This window comes from Amblyomma americanum, chromosome 6 (assembly GCF_052857255.1).
Source record: "Amblyomma americanum isolate KBUSLIRL-KWMA chromosome 6, ASM5285725v1, whole genome shotgun sequence".
Taxonomy (NCBI): Eukaryota; Metazoa; Arthropoda; class Arachnida; order Ixodida; family Ixodidae; genus Amblyomma; species Amblyomma americanum.
The window spans coordinates 106,593,418-106,611,401 of NC_135502.1; the positions used below are offsets into that span (position 1 = coordinate 106,593,418).

General features: G+C 44.6%; 1 protein-coding gene across 1 annotated transcript in view; it reads right to left on the reverse strand.

Moving 5' to 3' along the window:
- Positions 1-1,326: 1,326 nt before the first annotated feature.
- The window catches only part of LOC144093949 (uncharacterized), a 96,841-nt gene continuing 80,183 nt past the window's right edge, over positions 1,327-17,984 (reverse strand). The window contains exons 18-22 of the mRNA XM_077627721.1: positions 14,998-15,066; positions 13,469-13,637; positions 6,582-6,718; positions 4,782-4,946; positions 1,327-1,913 (exon numbers count right to left, since the gene is read on the reverse strand). Of these exons, the coding sequence (XP_077483847.1) occupies positions 1,446-1,913; positions 4,782-4,946; positions 6,582-6,718; positions 13,469-13,637; positions 14,998-15,066 (1,008 nt within the window). The 3' untranslated portion in view covers positions 1,327-1,445. The remainder of the gene's footprint in view (positions 1,914-4,781; positions 4,947-6,581; positions 6,719-13,468; positions 13,638-14,997; positions 15,067-17,984) is intronic.

Genomic DNA, 17,984 nt, shown 5'->3' on the forward strand with positions numbered 1-17,984 from the left:
TAAGGAGACTCAAAGCGAAGATAAAATGGTTTTTAATTCGAGCCAATTCAAAAATTTGAGTCTGAAGCTTCTAGGTAAAGCATGCAAAGTATCTTTGAACTAGCATTTAGAATGGTGACGAAATCGTCGATCAAAACCACGACGATGTTTAGGCTCCTCCTCACTGCGTTAGAGAAGTGCGGGGAAACTTGTAATGTCGTCATTGTTGCCGAAATTTCGGATATCCGCTGCCTACGCCTGCATGCTGATGTGCGTCGTTTAATGTCGCCAAACAATGCATCCTGAGCTTCACCTTCGATGGCGCCAGTTTTCTTGCATGGAACAATCATTTCTTGGCTGGAAACGTAGGGATATCGTACGAGACGTCATTATCGGGGCCTCTGCCCGTCGTTGTGTACTGCAGAGAAGCCTGAACACCGACGTCGCTTTATGCGGTGATTGCGCCACGATTTCAAATGCTAGCGCAAAACGATTTCGCAGGTTTTATGGGCATATTTCGCACATTAGGTCAATTTAAACTCATAGAATTCTAAAGCTTCTTCAGTTGGCCTTTAAGTCCGTCTCAATTTTTTTTTTTTACTTTAGAAATAGTTTGCTTGCGTTTGTGGCCGGTGGCGGCGACAATTGTATTTCTGTTTTAAGGTTTCGTAGCTTAAAAAAAGCGTTCTTTTTATAAAAATGTGTTTCTTTGCTATTAGAATACCGTGCTCCACTGACACATGAGAACTTTAACTTGTCCTCAGTTTCTATTTAACGATCAGCAAGAGAAGTTTGTGATGCTACTCTATAGATACTGCCTGAGAAAAATCGATCCACGTGCTGCACTTGCTTGCAAACAGTGATCTCGGCTCTGAGAAGTAACCAGACACATGGAATGAAATAAAAATCAAGTTTTTTTGAAAGACAGTGAACACACATTTTGCAGACGCCAACTGATTATCGACGATCACCTTATGTTACAGAGTCTCACGTCAGGATCACAAAGTATCACAAAGAAGGACATAGTATTACTGACACGGTTAATAAGAAAGTATGTAGTTTTATAAATACAAATGTGATTGACAAGCGACTGTTGTTTAGAAAGAATGTTTTATGTGTAATAATTTGTTGTTTTAAGTGCCAGCCCTACCCAGAATTGTCCCGTGAACGTAGCCTGTTTCTGACAGCTGCTCTGTTCGCTTTTCAATACAAATCTGCGCCTCTTACAATGCTCACTGGAAAATATTTTGTTTCTCGGAAAAAAGAAAAGGTGCTTGGAACTTTATTAGGCTGCGGATTGCAGGCTTTGCACCTGCTATCCCAGGAATTTGATTTCACGAAACAACATGAATTCGGAAAGATTTAATTTATAGTCGTCGGTTCCGTGCAATGTGCACGTCAACATCAGCACGCTCAGAGTTCGTCGCCTTGTGCAGCGTCTTCGTGGCGCATGATGGCTTAAGCCCTCAATGAAACACTGTCGTGGGCCGCGAAGCCGAAGGGAAGTGCCACCTGGTGAGAGCGTACGTTGACGAAGCGCCAATCAGAGCGCCGAGCACGAAGAGGCCAACCGTGGCGCCACCTACGACGCCCGGGGCGTAGCGAGTCGGCAGCGCGCCGAGCGCAGCCGGAAGATCTGTTATGACGTCGAATGTTGGGGTCGTGGTTTCTCCGCCCTCGTGTTCGTCGTCCGTCACCACGGGGTAGGTGATGATTTCAAAAGGGGCGGTCGACGCGCTGGCCGTAGTTGTGCTGGGCGGTGCCTCAGTCGTCACTTCCTCTGCGGGTGTGGTCACTCTAGGCGTTTTGGTGGTCACTTCCGGGGTGTTCGTGGAAATGGAAACTGGCGCCGAAGTTGTTACCGGCGGCGGCGGCGGTTGGGGCTTTGGAAGCACTGGAAGCCCTGTCGACCAGGAAGACGCTGTGAGGTTCACCTGAAGGAAAGAAGCATAAAAATTCCATGTAGCGCACTTAGTTTAACGGTTACATTATGTTGCGCCACACGTCAACTTAGACAAGGTACACACAGTGGTATAAATACAGAAAGGGCCAATGCATCAAACGGCCGGCACCGGCTTTAAGCAGAAAGCAACGAGGAGGGGACGATTTTGAAAACATGATTTAGTTGGCTTACTTGGAAAGTAGATAGACAAAAACGCAGTCGATTGTGCATAAGATCGAAAATACAGTTTATTTTAATCCTACAGCAATGATAGTTCGCCACAGATGGCGGTGTTTCGGTATAATAATTCCTTCTAAAGAGACGCCACTCATCTTTGTGCTTTACACCATGCAATAAAATAGAGATCTATCTGCACTTACATAGTGGTTACATAGTGCACTTACATAGTGGTAGCGTTTTGACAAGACAGAGAAAGGCGAGGACAGGACGGGTGCTATACTAACAACTTGAGTTGGGTTTAATGGCGCATAAGTAACTAAGGCTATCATGCGCCTATACTAACAACTGAATGAGAACTAACAACGGAAAAAACAATGAGTGTAGACAGCGCAAACAAAAAAAGATGGTGACGTAGGAAGAACCCCAAAGATGAGCGCTGCCTTTTAAAAGTTGAAAGTTAGCGCTAGTTGTTTTGTCTATTGTCATCGATTGCCAACTCGCCCAAGCGTCGGTTGAAAACGATAAATACGTCCCATAACTAAGAAACAAGACGCATGCGAGAAACTTGACAGAATGCAAAAAACTAACAATGATAACATAAAAATTAGCCAGTAAAAGAGAAAGAAAAAGAAAAAAGGAGAGCGAAAGCTCACGAAGACTGCTGCGCAAACTGAAGTGCGCTTTAAGAACCTTCGTTCTTTGCCCAAAAGAAAAACAGACGGTATGCAAATGAACGTTGAACTTCTGCATTTGACAATTTCATGTTCTTCGAAGATCTCCCACGCAGTTTGATCTTTGCCACATCCTAAAATCTGAGCACGGTTAAAAAGTTAAGGCAACCCTTGCAGTTCGTGCAGCCCCATGGCAAGTGTTCACCAATTTGTAGACTCAGTCAAGAGGCATGTTCACCCAGCCCTACGTTTTGACATCTGGCTGTCAGTCCAATGTACTAGACACTACCACATCAGAGAGGGAAGTGATAAACGATTCCAGTGACGCATGAAACGTGCGGCTGGATTTCTGTGTTTTGTGCCACATATGGAATTCTTGTCCCTCTCACGATCTGCTAAAGTACATAGCCTTGCAAGCTTAAAGAGTGCTGAAAACACGATGTCAAGCCCAAATTTGGCTGCCGCTCTCTTCAAGCTGTGCGAATGCCTGTAAACATAACTCATTAGCTCAAACTCCCTTTTCTACTGTTAAACTGCTACATTTTGCAGGGGTAAGTGGATGTTTTTTATGTAGCTTTTTCCTGAGAGCCACTGTGACTGCTACACGAACATCAGCAGGGAATCCAGGAATCCAGCTTTCTTAAGTTTTTGAACCGACTGTAAAAACTTCTTCTACTCTGTGAATACAGGATTTGAGGAGTTTGGTTCTGTTTACAGGGTTTAATGTCCCACAGCGACTCAGGCAATGAGGGACGCTGTAGTGGACGGCTACAGAAATTTCGACCGCCTAGGGTTCTTTAATGTGCACTGACATCGCCCAATACTGGGTCTTCTAGCATTTCGCCTCCATCGAAATGCGACTGCAGCGGTCGGGATCGAACCCGCGTCTTTCGGGTCGGCAGCCGAGTGCCATAATCACTGAGCCACCGCGGCGGTAGGACTTGGGGAGTGTTGGCCTAAGCAAGTGGTTGTCATGCCTGGCTTGATGAGCTTCGAATGCGAAGAGTCGAAGGCAGTAACGCTCTCGTGTACCGAGGCTCGTAAGCCCAGCAAAAATGCCCAACAGGGATAAATACAGGTGAATATCTAAAAACTGAATGCAGTCATGAGCCGGTAGGTGAATGGAAAAAAGTAAATGAATTCATTATCTCATTGAATTGGGTTAGGATCTAGTCTGCAACTAAAACCTAGTCATCTCTGAAAAAAAAAGGTCAAGAACAATAAAGAAATCATCGACATATCTAAAAGTACGCACAACTCGCTCATCGCTCACCTGGGAATGAAACAATCGCCCAAACATAGCCAAGAAAATTTTACATAGCACAGGGGCAACACTCGAGCCAATGAAAATTCCACGTTTCTGAAGATGAAAATATTTTCTATTGCTAATAATTGTGAAATTCAGCTACATGGTCACGAATCCTATAAACGTTTCAATATCAACACCGCAAGAATTCTGAAAGGACACCAGTCCCAACTCTTCAGTACGCTCTCTCACAGCAAAGAACAGTTCATCGTGCGGCGCCGAGTAAAAAAGTTTTTCAATATCCAGTGAGAAAGCAGAGTTTGCGCCGCACAAGTCAGAGCACAGAATGTCAACTAAGAGAGCTGAGCTGGCGACTTTAAAAGGGTCCGCAGTAACAAGCCCGCTCAGATGACGCTGGTGGAACCTGCCTAGACGAGCTTGCCAGCTATGTTTCTCTTTAATGATGGCTATGAAGGGGTAGTCAGGTTTGTGCTTTTTGACCTTTTGAAAGTCAGAAGATCCGCAGTGAAATTAACCAGGCCGGCGCTGATAACAACGAGTTGAGCAAAAGAAAGAACAACACTGTGACCCCCCCTAATGTCTTGCGGCATGCTTGAGTGGAACGCAGATTCCTGTTGGCGAGAGCCGAAGAACTCGTTTGTTTTGCAAAAAAAAAACAGCGTCAAAACATGTCTTTAAAAATGCAGGTGATAGAGTGTGACATCAAAATTCTCAAAGAAAAAGGCAGTGCTGAATTTCTTACCCCCTTGTAAGTTATTCCGAGACTGCCTTCGCCGACAGCGTTATTCAAGTTATTCATCATGTCTTCGAGAGTCGCTTGTGTGTCCTGGATGCCTACTGACACGCCAGCAGGGAATCGGTCCAGCAAAACAAAGGTGACGAAAAGAACGTTGTTGTCTGAAAAATACTGTCAGAGAAATGAAAGAAACAGGAATAAAAAAAATGCACTGGTAACACAATGGTGGTCACAGAGAAATGAAAGCGAGCCCAGTGTAACGTAATTAATTACGGCATATATAAATGAAGAAATAGCGGATTTTATTTTTACAGTGTGTTTAACTTGTAACCAAGCAATACATTCAGCCCGGTAGAGTTCGCGGAGTTGATGGGCATGTGCAGCGCACGCGTAGACATCAATGCTTTGCGCGCACGGAGAGACATAAATGTTACAACACCGTCCCTTATAATTATGGTAAATACAAATCACCATGGCTTTTAGCGAAGTAAAGGGAATTAAATAATACATTCTGGTAACAATGAAAAGACTGTCCTTGGTTCACAAACACCTCAGCGTCCTTTTTCAAATGCCACCGGACAATATACTGCTAGACCATGACACAAAATTGATAAATGATAAATGATTGACAAAAGTGATAATGCAGTTAGGAAAGCCACATGTGCAGTGAAAGAAGAGCATCTCTAGGCATTAAACGATATAAGGATGAAAAATAATCTTCACAGGAGACTATATCACCTAAAATGAGGCACAATGTATACTGTTTCGCTCGAATTCCTTTCTGCAATAATTTTCATGAACATTCGCGGAACATGTCTTTGGCTTTGTTTTGGTGTTCTACGCTTCGGAAGAGAAATTCATTCACAATAAAAATATCCAGCATGAAAAGAGAAGTATTGACTTCCAAGTGTAGCGTCCTAATTATTCACCTTGTTAGCCGTCGCCACTGCGAACAGTGTGGTAGACAGGTCTTCGAGTGCAGTGTTATACCACCGTATTTAAAATTTAATATAAGGTAACCCTGTCTCGTTTATATTTCTGTCTTCACACTGTTTCCCAGTCTCTGAAAAGTATTTAATCCAGAGTGAAGGACATATTAACACCATTAACGAACAGAAATCAAAGTGGGGCCTGCTAATGTGTAAAGAATTCTATAGCTCGTTTGCGTGATGAGAGCTGGGATATATACACTTCGACTGCTACATTTCATCCAACATTTGGAAGCTCACTCCGAGACTGTGGTTATTTTTAAAATATATTTTGAATAGAAATTTTCGATATAAGTACATAAAAGTGAATATTGGAAAACGCGAAGTGAGTGCAGTGTAAAACTCATTGTTGTGGTATCTTATGTTAGCCCGTTCGCACAGGGTTGCACCAAAAACAACCATTTTGACCGCAGCCTCATTTGTCAAGTGGCTCAGTTTTTCAGAAAACCTCGACTGTGTTTCAGGAGTACATCCTTAAGAAAAGAGATGGTCTAGTTCTTCAAGTTCAGTTTCATTAAACTTCCTAACGATTGCACTAATACTGCAAGTGCGACCCGCCAAGCAGTTCTTGAGACGTATTTGCTCGAAGCCAGAACCAGGTTTGTTGTGCCCTTTTGCGGCTCTTGTAGGATACAGCGTCTACCATTCGAGATGCTTTCTTTTCTGCTTATCCTTTCAATAAAAGGTTCAGAATATTGTGAGTTGTATTCGAAGCATTTTAATAAGTCGCCACTTTTTTCGATATGCACCTTCTCGAGAAAAGAGGCCGCTGCATACTAAGCAGTGCTCACCAGTGGTGAAATTGCCAAATGCTTACCCCGTTAATACTCGTCACACGTAAGGAATGATCTGACAATGAAGAAGCCTGGTCGATTGCTGTTCGCCACGCTGACAGAAACTTTGGATCATTAAGCGTGGACGCTGTAGACAGGCTGGCGTAGTCTTGGGCTGAAACTGCAAAGAAAGTGAGAAGAGAATGCCTAGAACCACTACTTTAAATACAGCTAAATTAATTCCTGGTTGCAAAAAAGAGCAGTTGCAGGTTAGAAAAAATACATACACAAATGGTCAAGAGACTGTTCATGACAATGTCGAAACACGCCACTGAGGATTCAGAAGAGCGCAGGAAAAAAAAACTAGCCGTGGTCTAACTCTCCTTAAACCGGTGAGTGATGTGCGCAAGCGAGGTGACGTAAATGATGACACCACAAGCGACACCATAGCCAGGAGATGGCCCAAGCCTAAAAGCTCTGAAGTACATTTTCAGGGCTGGCCTGTGCCAATTTTTTTTAAACGACCCGGGGTCGAATTTGGAGGTCGCCATCGTGTCGGGCACACTCAGTTAGAGTTGGACATGGACTTTGTTCCAAATCAGCCAGAGTCAAATTTTTGGTGTCATCGAGGGAAAATTTTGGCAATGGCCCGGCCAAATTTGGAGGTCTCCATGATGTCAGGCACGTCAAATTGTAATCGAACACTGATTTTGGTCCAAATCGGCCAAGGTTAAATTTCGAGGGTGGCGCGGGCCAAATTCTTGTCGCTTGGCGTCCCAGATGCTGTGGAAACGAGCGATGCACAAGCAAGATGCACAAACATGCTGCAAGATGCAGAAGCAAGATTTTTTCTCGTCTCTGAAGATCGTATGTGTTCGAGCTAAAATGATCGAACGGTGCGCGTCACTTAACACAATAGGCGGCAGTGCTGTGTAGCTGGTATGTGAATAGCACGTACAAGCCTGTAATCACATCAAGCTGAGATTTAGGTCGAATGACGCCGAAGAGCTGCCGACAGTCCATCCGCGTGCCATTCGCGGCTCTTCTCAGCTGCTTCGTTGAAGACGGTCGCACGATTCTGATTCTAAAGTGTGCATCCGACTGCCCCATTTCAGATGCAACTCTCGTCAAGTGCAGTACGTACCAGCGGCAATATGATTGAGAATAATTTCATGAATTTGCTTTGTTTCCAGCCAAATGCTTCGTGAAGTGTTGTAAGCCGAGGGTATTCTTTTATATTCAGCGGTGAAATCGGCCATGTCGTTTGTGAGTAGCAGCTTTTTTTCTTGCGGCACCCTGAGTGAAACACCCGAAAAGTTAAAGAATTAGCGACTTGATGAATTTCTTGATGCTCTTTTTCACGAGGTTAAGTTGTCTTACCAGGGACCTCATATATTGTTTTATAGAACATTAAGCTCTTTTGAAATATGAAATTCCGTGATATGCATTTTGCAACAGTGATGGCTAAAGCCTTCGTAAGAAGGAACTCGGGGGTTTTCGCCCGAGTTCTGTAAGCTCGTGAGAACAAACGGAGAAGTCAGAAAAGCGTCTGAAATTTCTTAACATGCTTTCCTAGTGTGATAGCAGAGGGTAAAAACCTTTCTGTGCTGATTACATTACTCGATAATTTGTACATTTTCTGACACTTCAAATTGCCCTTGCTAGGACAACACATGAGGAGTTTACCTGATAAGCCTGTTTTCTTGCGCTTATGTTTTTGTGGGCATATACCATGTGTTTCAGGGATGCTCGCCTGGAGTATCAAAGGATAGGCTTTTTTAGGCATGCAAAACCCTATTTCTTTTTCATAAATTTTGTTACAGCCCACTCGGCCATGAACCATACATCTGCGCACCTCTGCCGCGCATGTCCCATCACCCCATTCAAGTTACTCCTTCACGCGCCCTGTACAGTAACCTTTTCCACCTCCCTCTTTCCACGAGCCACGTCAGACTCGAACGGCCTCTCTAACTCCGTTGCTGCCATCACCTGCCCATCATCCTTCAACGCCAACATTGAAATTAATATATCATCGTGACAGAATATTTAAAAAAAACGTTTGACAACCCCATCCTTTATGTAATACCCTGAAAGGGGCCTTTAAGGTAAATAAAGAAATGAAAGACGGCTATTGCGGCGCTATAATACCAGTATTGACAGACATCAGCAACCAGGTGAATGTTAACTAGTAAGCTGGTTAACTTATGCTTGTTAATTATTCACTTTTTACCTGTTAGCATTGGGCTCCTGGTTGCTATCCGACAATCGGTGCCGGCTGTCAGCCACAGGTTTATCAGTCGCACAACCAATGTTGGCTATCTCCTGCCAAAAGACGCTTGCTTTCGAAAGCCCGCGCGCTAGGAAGCGTCTCCCAACGCACGTCATTCCATGGACGAAGTGGCACGGGACCTTCTCCTTCCCACATCCGCTGTGCCCGACCACAAGGGAAAGAAAAAGTCACGTGACACTTGCTTAATGAAGTGTGCGTGTGTGCGTGTGTGCGTGTGTGTGCGTACGTGCATGCAAGAACTGGATAACATGACAGCAGTGTATTTTGCGGTTGTAAACGAAAACCTTCACTGAAAAGAAAATTGAGCTGTTTTTGGTGTCGGGCGAGCATTCGGGCGCTCTATCTGAATAACTTCTTTTGTCAAAAAACATGCTTGATAATGAGCTCTTTTTTTCGATTTTGATAACGCCCTGCTTTGTTTCGCGCAAATGTTTTTCAGGGCTCTTCTGCTTCTTCTTATCTTGTTGTAGCAAGGATTTATCCATCGTGGCGATCTTTCATTCCATTGCAAATGAAGCATGCCGACACGTGACACTCAACCCACTCTTCCATTATTCTACGCCCCTTAGCCTTAACCTCAATATTCATTATCATACTCAAAGATAAACTATCATTCAACATGCTTGTCCCCGCAGATAACTTTTCCGCTTTTGGGAGACTGCCGTGCTGTAGATTAAAAAGGACTGCGCAAAAAGAGAAGGAACACAAAGTGACACACAGCTGCACGTACGAAATTTAGCAGCTTGAAGAAGAACATTTATTTGGGTCAGAATGCATGAGGATTACAGGGGACATGTCGCGGCAAACTGAGTGGAGTTCTAAGTGGAGACTAGGAGTGAAGCCCTGACCACCGCTGCGGGTGGCAGTTAAATTAATGGCTGGCCGCGAGAGGCTGCCCAGGAAGGGCAACCTAGGTAGCACAAGCCCCACCGATGGCAGCCCCTGCCACCGCAGGGAAGCCACGCATCGCTTAACCGCTCCACCTCTGCGCCAGGAGTGGTGTGAGGACTGCCAGGGAGCTATGGATGTAAAGTAGAGAATGATCGATGTCACGGCTTTAGAAGAAGATGGCGAGAAAGAAGACGCCTAGGACGAAAAATAAAACAAATTGATCAGAAATCGGTGCGTGGACAATGAGCATATTTCGTAGCGGAGACCGCTCACGCATCTCTGCCGTGTCGCCTAAGCGAGCGCCATTGAGTGCTTTTGGTTGACATTTCATTATAGAGCAGAGTTGTTATAAAAAATTTAAATTACACGCATGAATGCTTTCTGACCGTACAATGTTAGCTGACACAAATTACACGATTTGTTACGTTCCTGGCTAAGCAATGTTAGTTAAGGCATCGCGAAAACGCGAGTTACGAACAATGGAGGGGAGCGAACAGGGAAGGCGGTTCCACTCTTCTGAACTACGAGGAATGAAAGAGTGAATGGAAGTTCTCGTGAAATAAAATGCAATTTCTATTCCTTGTGAGTGATTAGTGCGAGGCGGGATATACAATGGGGCAACTGATAGCGGCATTATAAAAAACTTGGTTTTAATGAATTTTGCGATACAAACAGAGCAGACAAACGTTGCGATGAGAAGCGAGGAGGGTTAGCTGTATGGAGTTCTTCATTGAAGTTACTCTTGCGGTCTCTCTGAAGTTTTAGGAATGCAATGAATGGAGTCGTTTTGTACTAGTTCAAGCAAGTAAATCAAGTTGCCACTTCTGGGGTCCTAAATGAACGCGGCGTAATCAAGCTTATGGCACGTATTATAAAACTTTAGAGCAGAAAAAGAGGTCAAAGCAAGACGCAGTACGCACAGACGCACACAATGGCGCACTTGTGTCTGTGCACTTGTGTCGCTTTGCCCTTATTTTCTTACCGCAGTATTTAATGAGTTACAACGATGAACCAAATATCCCTTGACAATGTTCGACTTCCGCATAGCCAGACGATTCGATAACATCTTTAATGACCTGCTTTATTCCAGCATCTTTCTTTTAACTGAGTGTGGAGGTAAAAGTACCTTAAATAATTCTGGCAGGCATTTCCTCGGTTGCCCCATGTATGTTTCCTGCCGTTGTATTAAGCTGATAATAATTAACATGTCAATTTTGCGGCGAAAACTGTAACGGGAGGTAAACAGCCTCCCTATGTAGGAAGCTGCCCACCCTCCCCCTTGTCTCCACCGATTCTTTGTGCCACCCTATTCCTGCCCGCATTCACCCTTAATGAGCACCACCCGCCACCAATCAACCATAGGGGACTGTTCATCCGCCCACCGTCCCACCCCACACTGCCAACGTACAAGCCTCAGAAGCACCGCCTGCCACCAGCCCAATATAGAGGACTGCAAATCCGCCCTCCCACCGTCCCACCCCACTCTGCCAACCTAACCTACAAGCTTCAGAAGCACTACCTGCTACCAACCTGATATAGGGGCCTGCTCATCCGCCACCGCCCCGCCTTACTCTCGAACGTACAAGCTTCAGAAACACCGCCTGCATGCCACCAACCAATCACAGGGGACTGTTCATCCGCCCACCGTCCCACTCCACTCTGCCAACGTACAAGCCTCAGAAGCACCGCCTGCCACTAGCCCAATATAGGGAACTGCTCATCCGCCCACCCACCGTCCCACCCCACTCTGCCAACCTAACCTACAAGCTTCAGAAGCACTGCCTGCTACCAACCTGATATAGGGGCCTGCTCATCCGCCACCGCCCCACCTCACTCTCGAACGTACAAGCTTCAGAAACACCGCCTGCATGCCACCAACCAATCACAGGGAACTGTTCATCCGCCCACCGTCCCACTCCACTCTGCCAACGTACAAGCCTCAGAAGCACCGCCTGCCACTAGCCCAATATAGGGGACTGCTCATCCGCCCACCCACCGTCCCACCCCACTCTGCCAACCTAACCTCAAGCTTCAGAAGCAAAACCTGCAACCAACCCGGTATAGGGGCCTTCTCATCCGCCACCGTCCCACCCCACTCTGCCAACGTACAAGGCCCAGAAGCACTGCCTGCCACCAACCCACCATAGGGGCTGCTCATCCATCCACCCACCCTCCCACACCACTCTGCCAACCTACAAGCTTCAGAAGTACCTCCTGCATGCCACCAACCCACCATAGGGGGCTGCTAATCACCCACCGTCCCACACCACTCTGCCAACCTACAATCCTCACAAGTACCGCCTGCCACCAACGCACCATAGGGACGGTGGGTTGGCTCATCTACCCACCGTCCCACAATACTCTGCCAACCTACAAGCTTCAAAAGCGCCACCTGCCACCAGCCCACCATAGGCGGCTGATTATTCACCCACCGCCCCACACCACTCTTCCAACCTACAATCCTCAGAAGCACCGCCTGCCTCCAACGCACCATGGGGATGGTGGGTGGGCTCACCTCAGAAGGGCCGCCTGCCACCAACTCACCTATCTTCCTCTCAAGAAAGCCCCCCCCCCCCCCCTCCCTAGAGGCTCACGCAGAAGCGAAATGGAAAAGCGACGGCACCAGCCACCTCTTTACACTGTCCCCTCTCGCTAGGCGGCTGCACGGCCAAGCACCGTCACCCTCGATCCATCTTCTCCCACCTTCATCCTCTAGAAAAATTCTGTCGCGTGTGTGCAGCGTCGGCTTTCAGTGAAAGCATTCATTAGGGTAAAAACATCGAAGTAACAGTCGAGGGTAAATAAACTGTCGCATCATGTTTGATCGATGTTATCGCGATGAAATGCAGATGATATTGCACATATAGATTTTCTTTTATTCGAAAGTCATGCCTTATTATTGATCTGCGAAAATTTTGTCCAGCTTCGAATTTTCCAACCAGCTCTATCTTGTCATGGGTTTTTTTCGTCTTCGATATCGGAGCCAGCAAATGATGTTATTTGCTAGTTAGTAGTCATGACGTCACATGAGGAGTGAAGGAATATATAGAGGTAAACAGCGTTACAGCATACGGCCAGCGAGTAACATACTCGGACCATGTTTTGGCTTTTAGATTGCTATCGGGGACAAGTGTGAATGTATAACTGCGTCACTGTTTGGCCTGGTTAGCAGTGGCTCATTCGTAATTTAGCCGAATTCATTATGCTAGAAACTTTACTTTGGAGCCTTTTCCTAAGGGTGCCTTATTGTAATTAGCCGCACTTACTCTTACATCATAACAACGAAAGGAATTTGCTCTGCGATCAGAGCTCTATGTGCTGTCAAGCTGAAGCTCATCAATTTCATTAGTTTTTGTTTTGGCTACGTAATTGACACGTTCGGAAGCACATTTTTTTCCTAAAAATTTAAGTACATGAACTAGAACCGGCTACCGAGTCGTTTAGGATTTCAAATATAGTTTTGCACTATTTTGCATTGTACCTGTATAAATAAGACACCACGAATATAACTGCAGCTGGCTTGCAGGCAAATTTATGACTATACTATTCATAACGCAATAAGAAAGCAAAAGAGCCTCACGAATAGCAACAATAAGAAATAAGAAGGGAAAAAAGTTGAGTCTTGGCCACAAAGATATTTACTACCTTCGGCTACGTTTTAAGGTCCCGATGTATGCAATACTTGACCCACAAGCTTTATTGCGAGGAGGCTCAGCGTTGTAAGAAATTTGATGATTAGTTGACACTCACGTTTGACTTCTAGAAATGCATCCGCAGAGTCGTTCCCTTTGTAGCACGGTGAAATGTCGAAGCCGTGCAAATCGATCAGTTCCGGCGGGTTTCTGAAGGAGTCGTAAAAGTTGTAGCTGAACCGAGCACCTTCTTTAAGGCCCAGGGGTATTTCGCCGTCTGTCGAGACCTTTGGCAAATACGCACAATACAGATTAGGCGCAACGCAGCTTTAAAACCGTTGTTAATTCTAGGTTTAAGCTCTTGCCGTCTTGTCAACTGCAAGCCTCTGTGGGAATGTTTCAGTCGTGGTCCCAAGTAGGTTTATTCTTTTACTGAGCGGCGCGTGCCTCTTTTGATAGCTTTTTTGTTTTTCTGTTTGATATAAGTTTGTTTTTATATTTATTTTATCCTTATTTACGCCCGGTTTGCCGTATATTTATTCTGCTTTGCTTTGTTGTCAATTCGTTCTCTCCGCAGTACTCCAGCGATTGAGGGTAGAACATTGTATTCTTAAATACTATTTAAGAAAATATACAGCAAATGTACATCCAACAAATATACAGCGTTTATGACGCAGGGATCCCTTGAAGGTTATTTTGCTTTGCGTTTGTCATGAGCCCTGCTCCGTACTATTCGTTCACTACTCCCTAGATTTTTTGCAGTTTGGGGTTATTTTCCTCATGAGAAACAGGGATCTCATAGTGCAAGGACTCCTGTGCATACTATTTAATTTTCTGAGGCCACTGTCAGATCTGATCGAAGTTGAGACACAAGAACGTTGCATAATTGAGCGCGTGCAAGAACCACTCCAGACATTCTTGGATCACTTTCTTTGGGGTTTCTTTGTTATAAAGGTCATTTGTTTTCTGAGTGCCTTATGTAAAACAGAGCGAGCAGAACAACAAGTGTAGATGTATGTTGAGTACCGGTTCTTGTTTCCTTTTTTTTGCTTTAAATTACCATCTTTACTTTGTCCTAGAATGTTGTAATTCATCTGGAAAGCCCCGCACCACGGGAAAGTTGGACAGGATGATTTACGTGCGCAATAAAATGTCCCTGCAGGGCGTTGTGAGTAATGTAATCATCATAAATCAGCAGATGGCGTATGTGGAACGTCGCATCCATTAGGTATAATGTTCTATGTGGCCTGTTCTGTAGAAACTCTGGAAACTTCATGTAAAAACAGCTTTCTCGTTTCACTCAAGAAAAACAGAAAAGAGAAGCAAAAAACTCTGTTGGGGCACACCTAAAAAGGTGTAGATAATACTTTTTTGCTGTCTTTTGTGAGGTTAGCGTTAGCTGTAAGCATTTTGAGGTTTGTTTCTTAGACATGATAAAACCCGCTCTGAAACTGCTCAGAAAAAATAATTTTTTTGTGTTTTGTGCTCAATATCCTGTCTGCCTTCTTTTCTTATAAACTACCAAAAATTTCTAGGGTTTGTTATTAAGAAATAAATAAGAAAGATGTGCTTGAAATGTCACAAAAATTGAAAGTAAAAACGCCTTTCACTGACACGTAACGTTCCAGGACCAAGTAACCAACTTACCTGCACTACGGTCATATCGAGGCTCACCATGTAAGTGCTGCCGCCGGTGCGCTTGCTCTCTTGGCCTTTCTGAAGAGATAACAATTAATCGTCAATTCTTCTGCGGTGCTCTCATAAAACTTACAAGGTGCTGCAGCATATACATGAGTATACGGTAATCTCAATACCCGTCATTCGCCACACACATTACATTACACATTTCAGTCACGTTTTAAACAGTTGCATTAAAGTTAGGGCTAGAAAAATCAGGTTTCCTGTGGAAACATATCCTAGTCAAAGGACCAGTCCACGAAGGAGCCATGGCCAGCAGCAAGAGAGTTCTCTATAGGAGGGTTTTGCTGCGCATCTAAATATGATAAAGGGGAACACCTGTTCGAGAAAACAACTTGTTGGGATAGTTGGTTTTCTATCCTATACATTTTCCAAATAGAAAGCATTAAAAAGGGAGTATAAGCTGCCGTATAGCGCATTCTCATTAATAAAAGGTGCCCTAGAGGACAACTTACTGCCTTTTTAAGCCCACATAGGCGTATTCGTGTTTACAATGTGGCTAGAGCGTGACAGACGGTACAAAGAAGGTAGGACACAACACAGCGCTGTGTTGTGTCCTTTTTCTTTTGTTCTTTCTGTCTCGCTGTGACCATGGAGCACATACTGAGCGAAACGAATATATCCGTCGAGGTTAGGTGAAGAATAAGCGGCGACTATGTTATTTGTGAGACAAGGATTATTAAAGAGTTAGTTCAACTGGTCGCCGACAAGAAACAAACACAAACAACGCTGACTGACAACTGAACGGGCTAATGGTAATGTCAGGGTTATGTACAGGGCTGCTCAAAAGATTCCAGGCCCCAGGCTTTGCTCTTGAGCATTATATTCAGGCAGTTGCGACAACACAGAAGCTCAAAATATATGTAAAGGATAGATGAAGGATCGTTCTAACCCTTCGGAGCCTTGAGAACTTTAAAGGCAACACAAGGGCCAGGATATATCGCTGAAAAGCAGACCCTGTGGCCTGGGAACTATGAGCGTGCATATCAGGTCAAGCGAAGAGAGAGGCCGGCTTTCCTCCCGAGGTTCTGGCGTCGGGTGGCGAAACCTGATGAAGCATGTTAAGCGGGTGCACAAGCCAGTCACGGATCAATATTCACAGAAAAAAATAAAACGCAGGTATCCCGGCGTACCATAAGCGCATATAATCGAGGCGCAGGGCGTCATAGAACTACGTGTGCGTTTTGGAGTCTACGCCGTTTCTGTGTGCTCAAGACACTTGGTCAGATTTCTCCGTGTGCGGGAAGAAAAGTCGGAACAGTATCCAAACATGTCCATTACAAGTGCGGCGCAGCACATGAAAATGAGTGTGCCTATTGCATAACTGATACTGTCTGGCCTATCCCTATGCCTTCTTGCATGTGATGTGTGTATGTGTTGACAACGTGCTGCATAAATAAACTCTTAAAAAGAATTCGCCTTCATCGAACGCATGACCCTTCAAACGTATTACAGGGCATTGATTCTCGCGTGTGCGCTGCCCTTGACATGAAAAGCGCAGACACGTTATAAATGATCAGCGATAAGTGCACGCGCGAGCTTGCGTAAGGCTGCCTCACCGAGAAAAGTAAGGACGCAGGCATGACGTCGCCATTGCATTCACAAGTGATGAAGTTCGCATTCATTGATTCGCAGATGCTTCGAGTCCCTCTTGTGCTAATTTGCGATTCTGACCTTCACTCACTTAATTCGACGCGCGCGTTCACTTGCTCTAAGCTTAGTTTTCCTGTTGTACCATTCACATGCGAGTCAACAGGATGATAATTTCTTGCTTTATATTTTATTTTGTGCTTTTCGTCATCAATTCTTGCTATGAATCAACACCACCTACTCAGTTTGCGATCTTTCAGTTTGTCCGGAACGACAAAATAGGAATCCAAGTAAGTAAAATAAGTGATTCGTTCACATCCTTTTGCTTTTCGGTTTCTTGCACTCTTCTAAACAACATTTTACGGATTGGTATCGCTATGCCAAATTTTTCAAAAAATAAAAATTACTCAAAAATATTCGTTTAGTTCATACCTCGAAGCAACTTCCTCTACACAAAGTTATCATAAGTTAATTTTGGGCAAAGCATACAACGTATTTTTGGGCTGCAGTGACTACTGGTCCTGCTACTCTCGCTTTTGAAACCCGGCAGACCCACGCGTTGCGCCACACAACACGAACAATGCCGTAATCTTCTCTTGGAAAAAAGAAAGCCCTGGCTGGGATACCGATAACTCATACTCTGGTGCAAACTTACGGCGTATTTATTCTGCCCCGGAGAGAAGATTGTGTAATCGTGATGGAATGCTGGCGAGTGCTGGCGTGACAAGATTTACAGAAGAGGCGGGTATGCAGCGGCCAGTTAACTTGCTACATATCGCTATCGAGCACACGGTCCCTGATTTTTTTTTCAGGTGCATTTGATGCCGTATCATACGCTATCAAATCGTGCTGCTAGGGGGGAAGCAACTGCAGAGAACGGTGGGCTTTTGAGAGGTGTGAAAAGTGCTCGCAGTTTGCTGAGCGCCGCACGCTTGCTCAGGGAAACCTACAAAAGCGCGGCATTTTCAGCGGAGAATTTTGACATGATGGCGACATCGAAAGTACTCTAGACGATATTTTAATTAAAAAATAATATGACCTGCTTACACATGAAGGCAGTAAGAGCATTATTACAGTACCAATAACACTTCAAAAACATTTTACAGAGTTATAGAAACATAGCCCCTCCTTTTTCTCACGGGAGGCCAAAGAAGTGCGTAAGGCTGCATTTAATCAATCAATCAATCAATCAATCAATCAATCAATCAATCAATCAATCAATCAATCAATCAATCAATCAATCAATCCATCAATCAATCAATCAATCAATCAATCAATCAATCAATCAATCAATCAATCAATCAATCAGTCAATCAATAAATAAATAAATAAATAAATGAATAAAT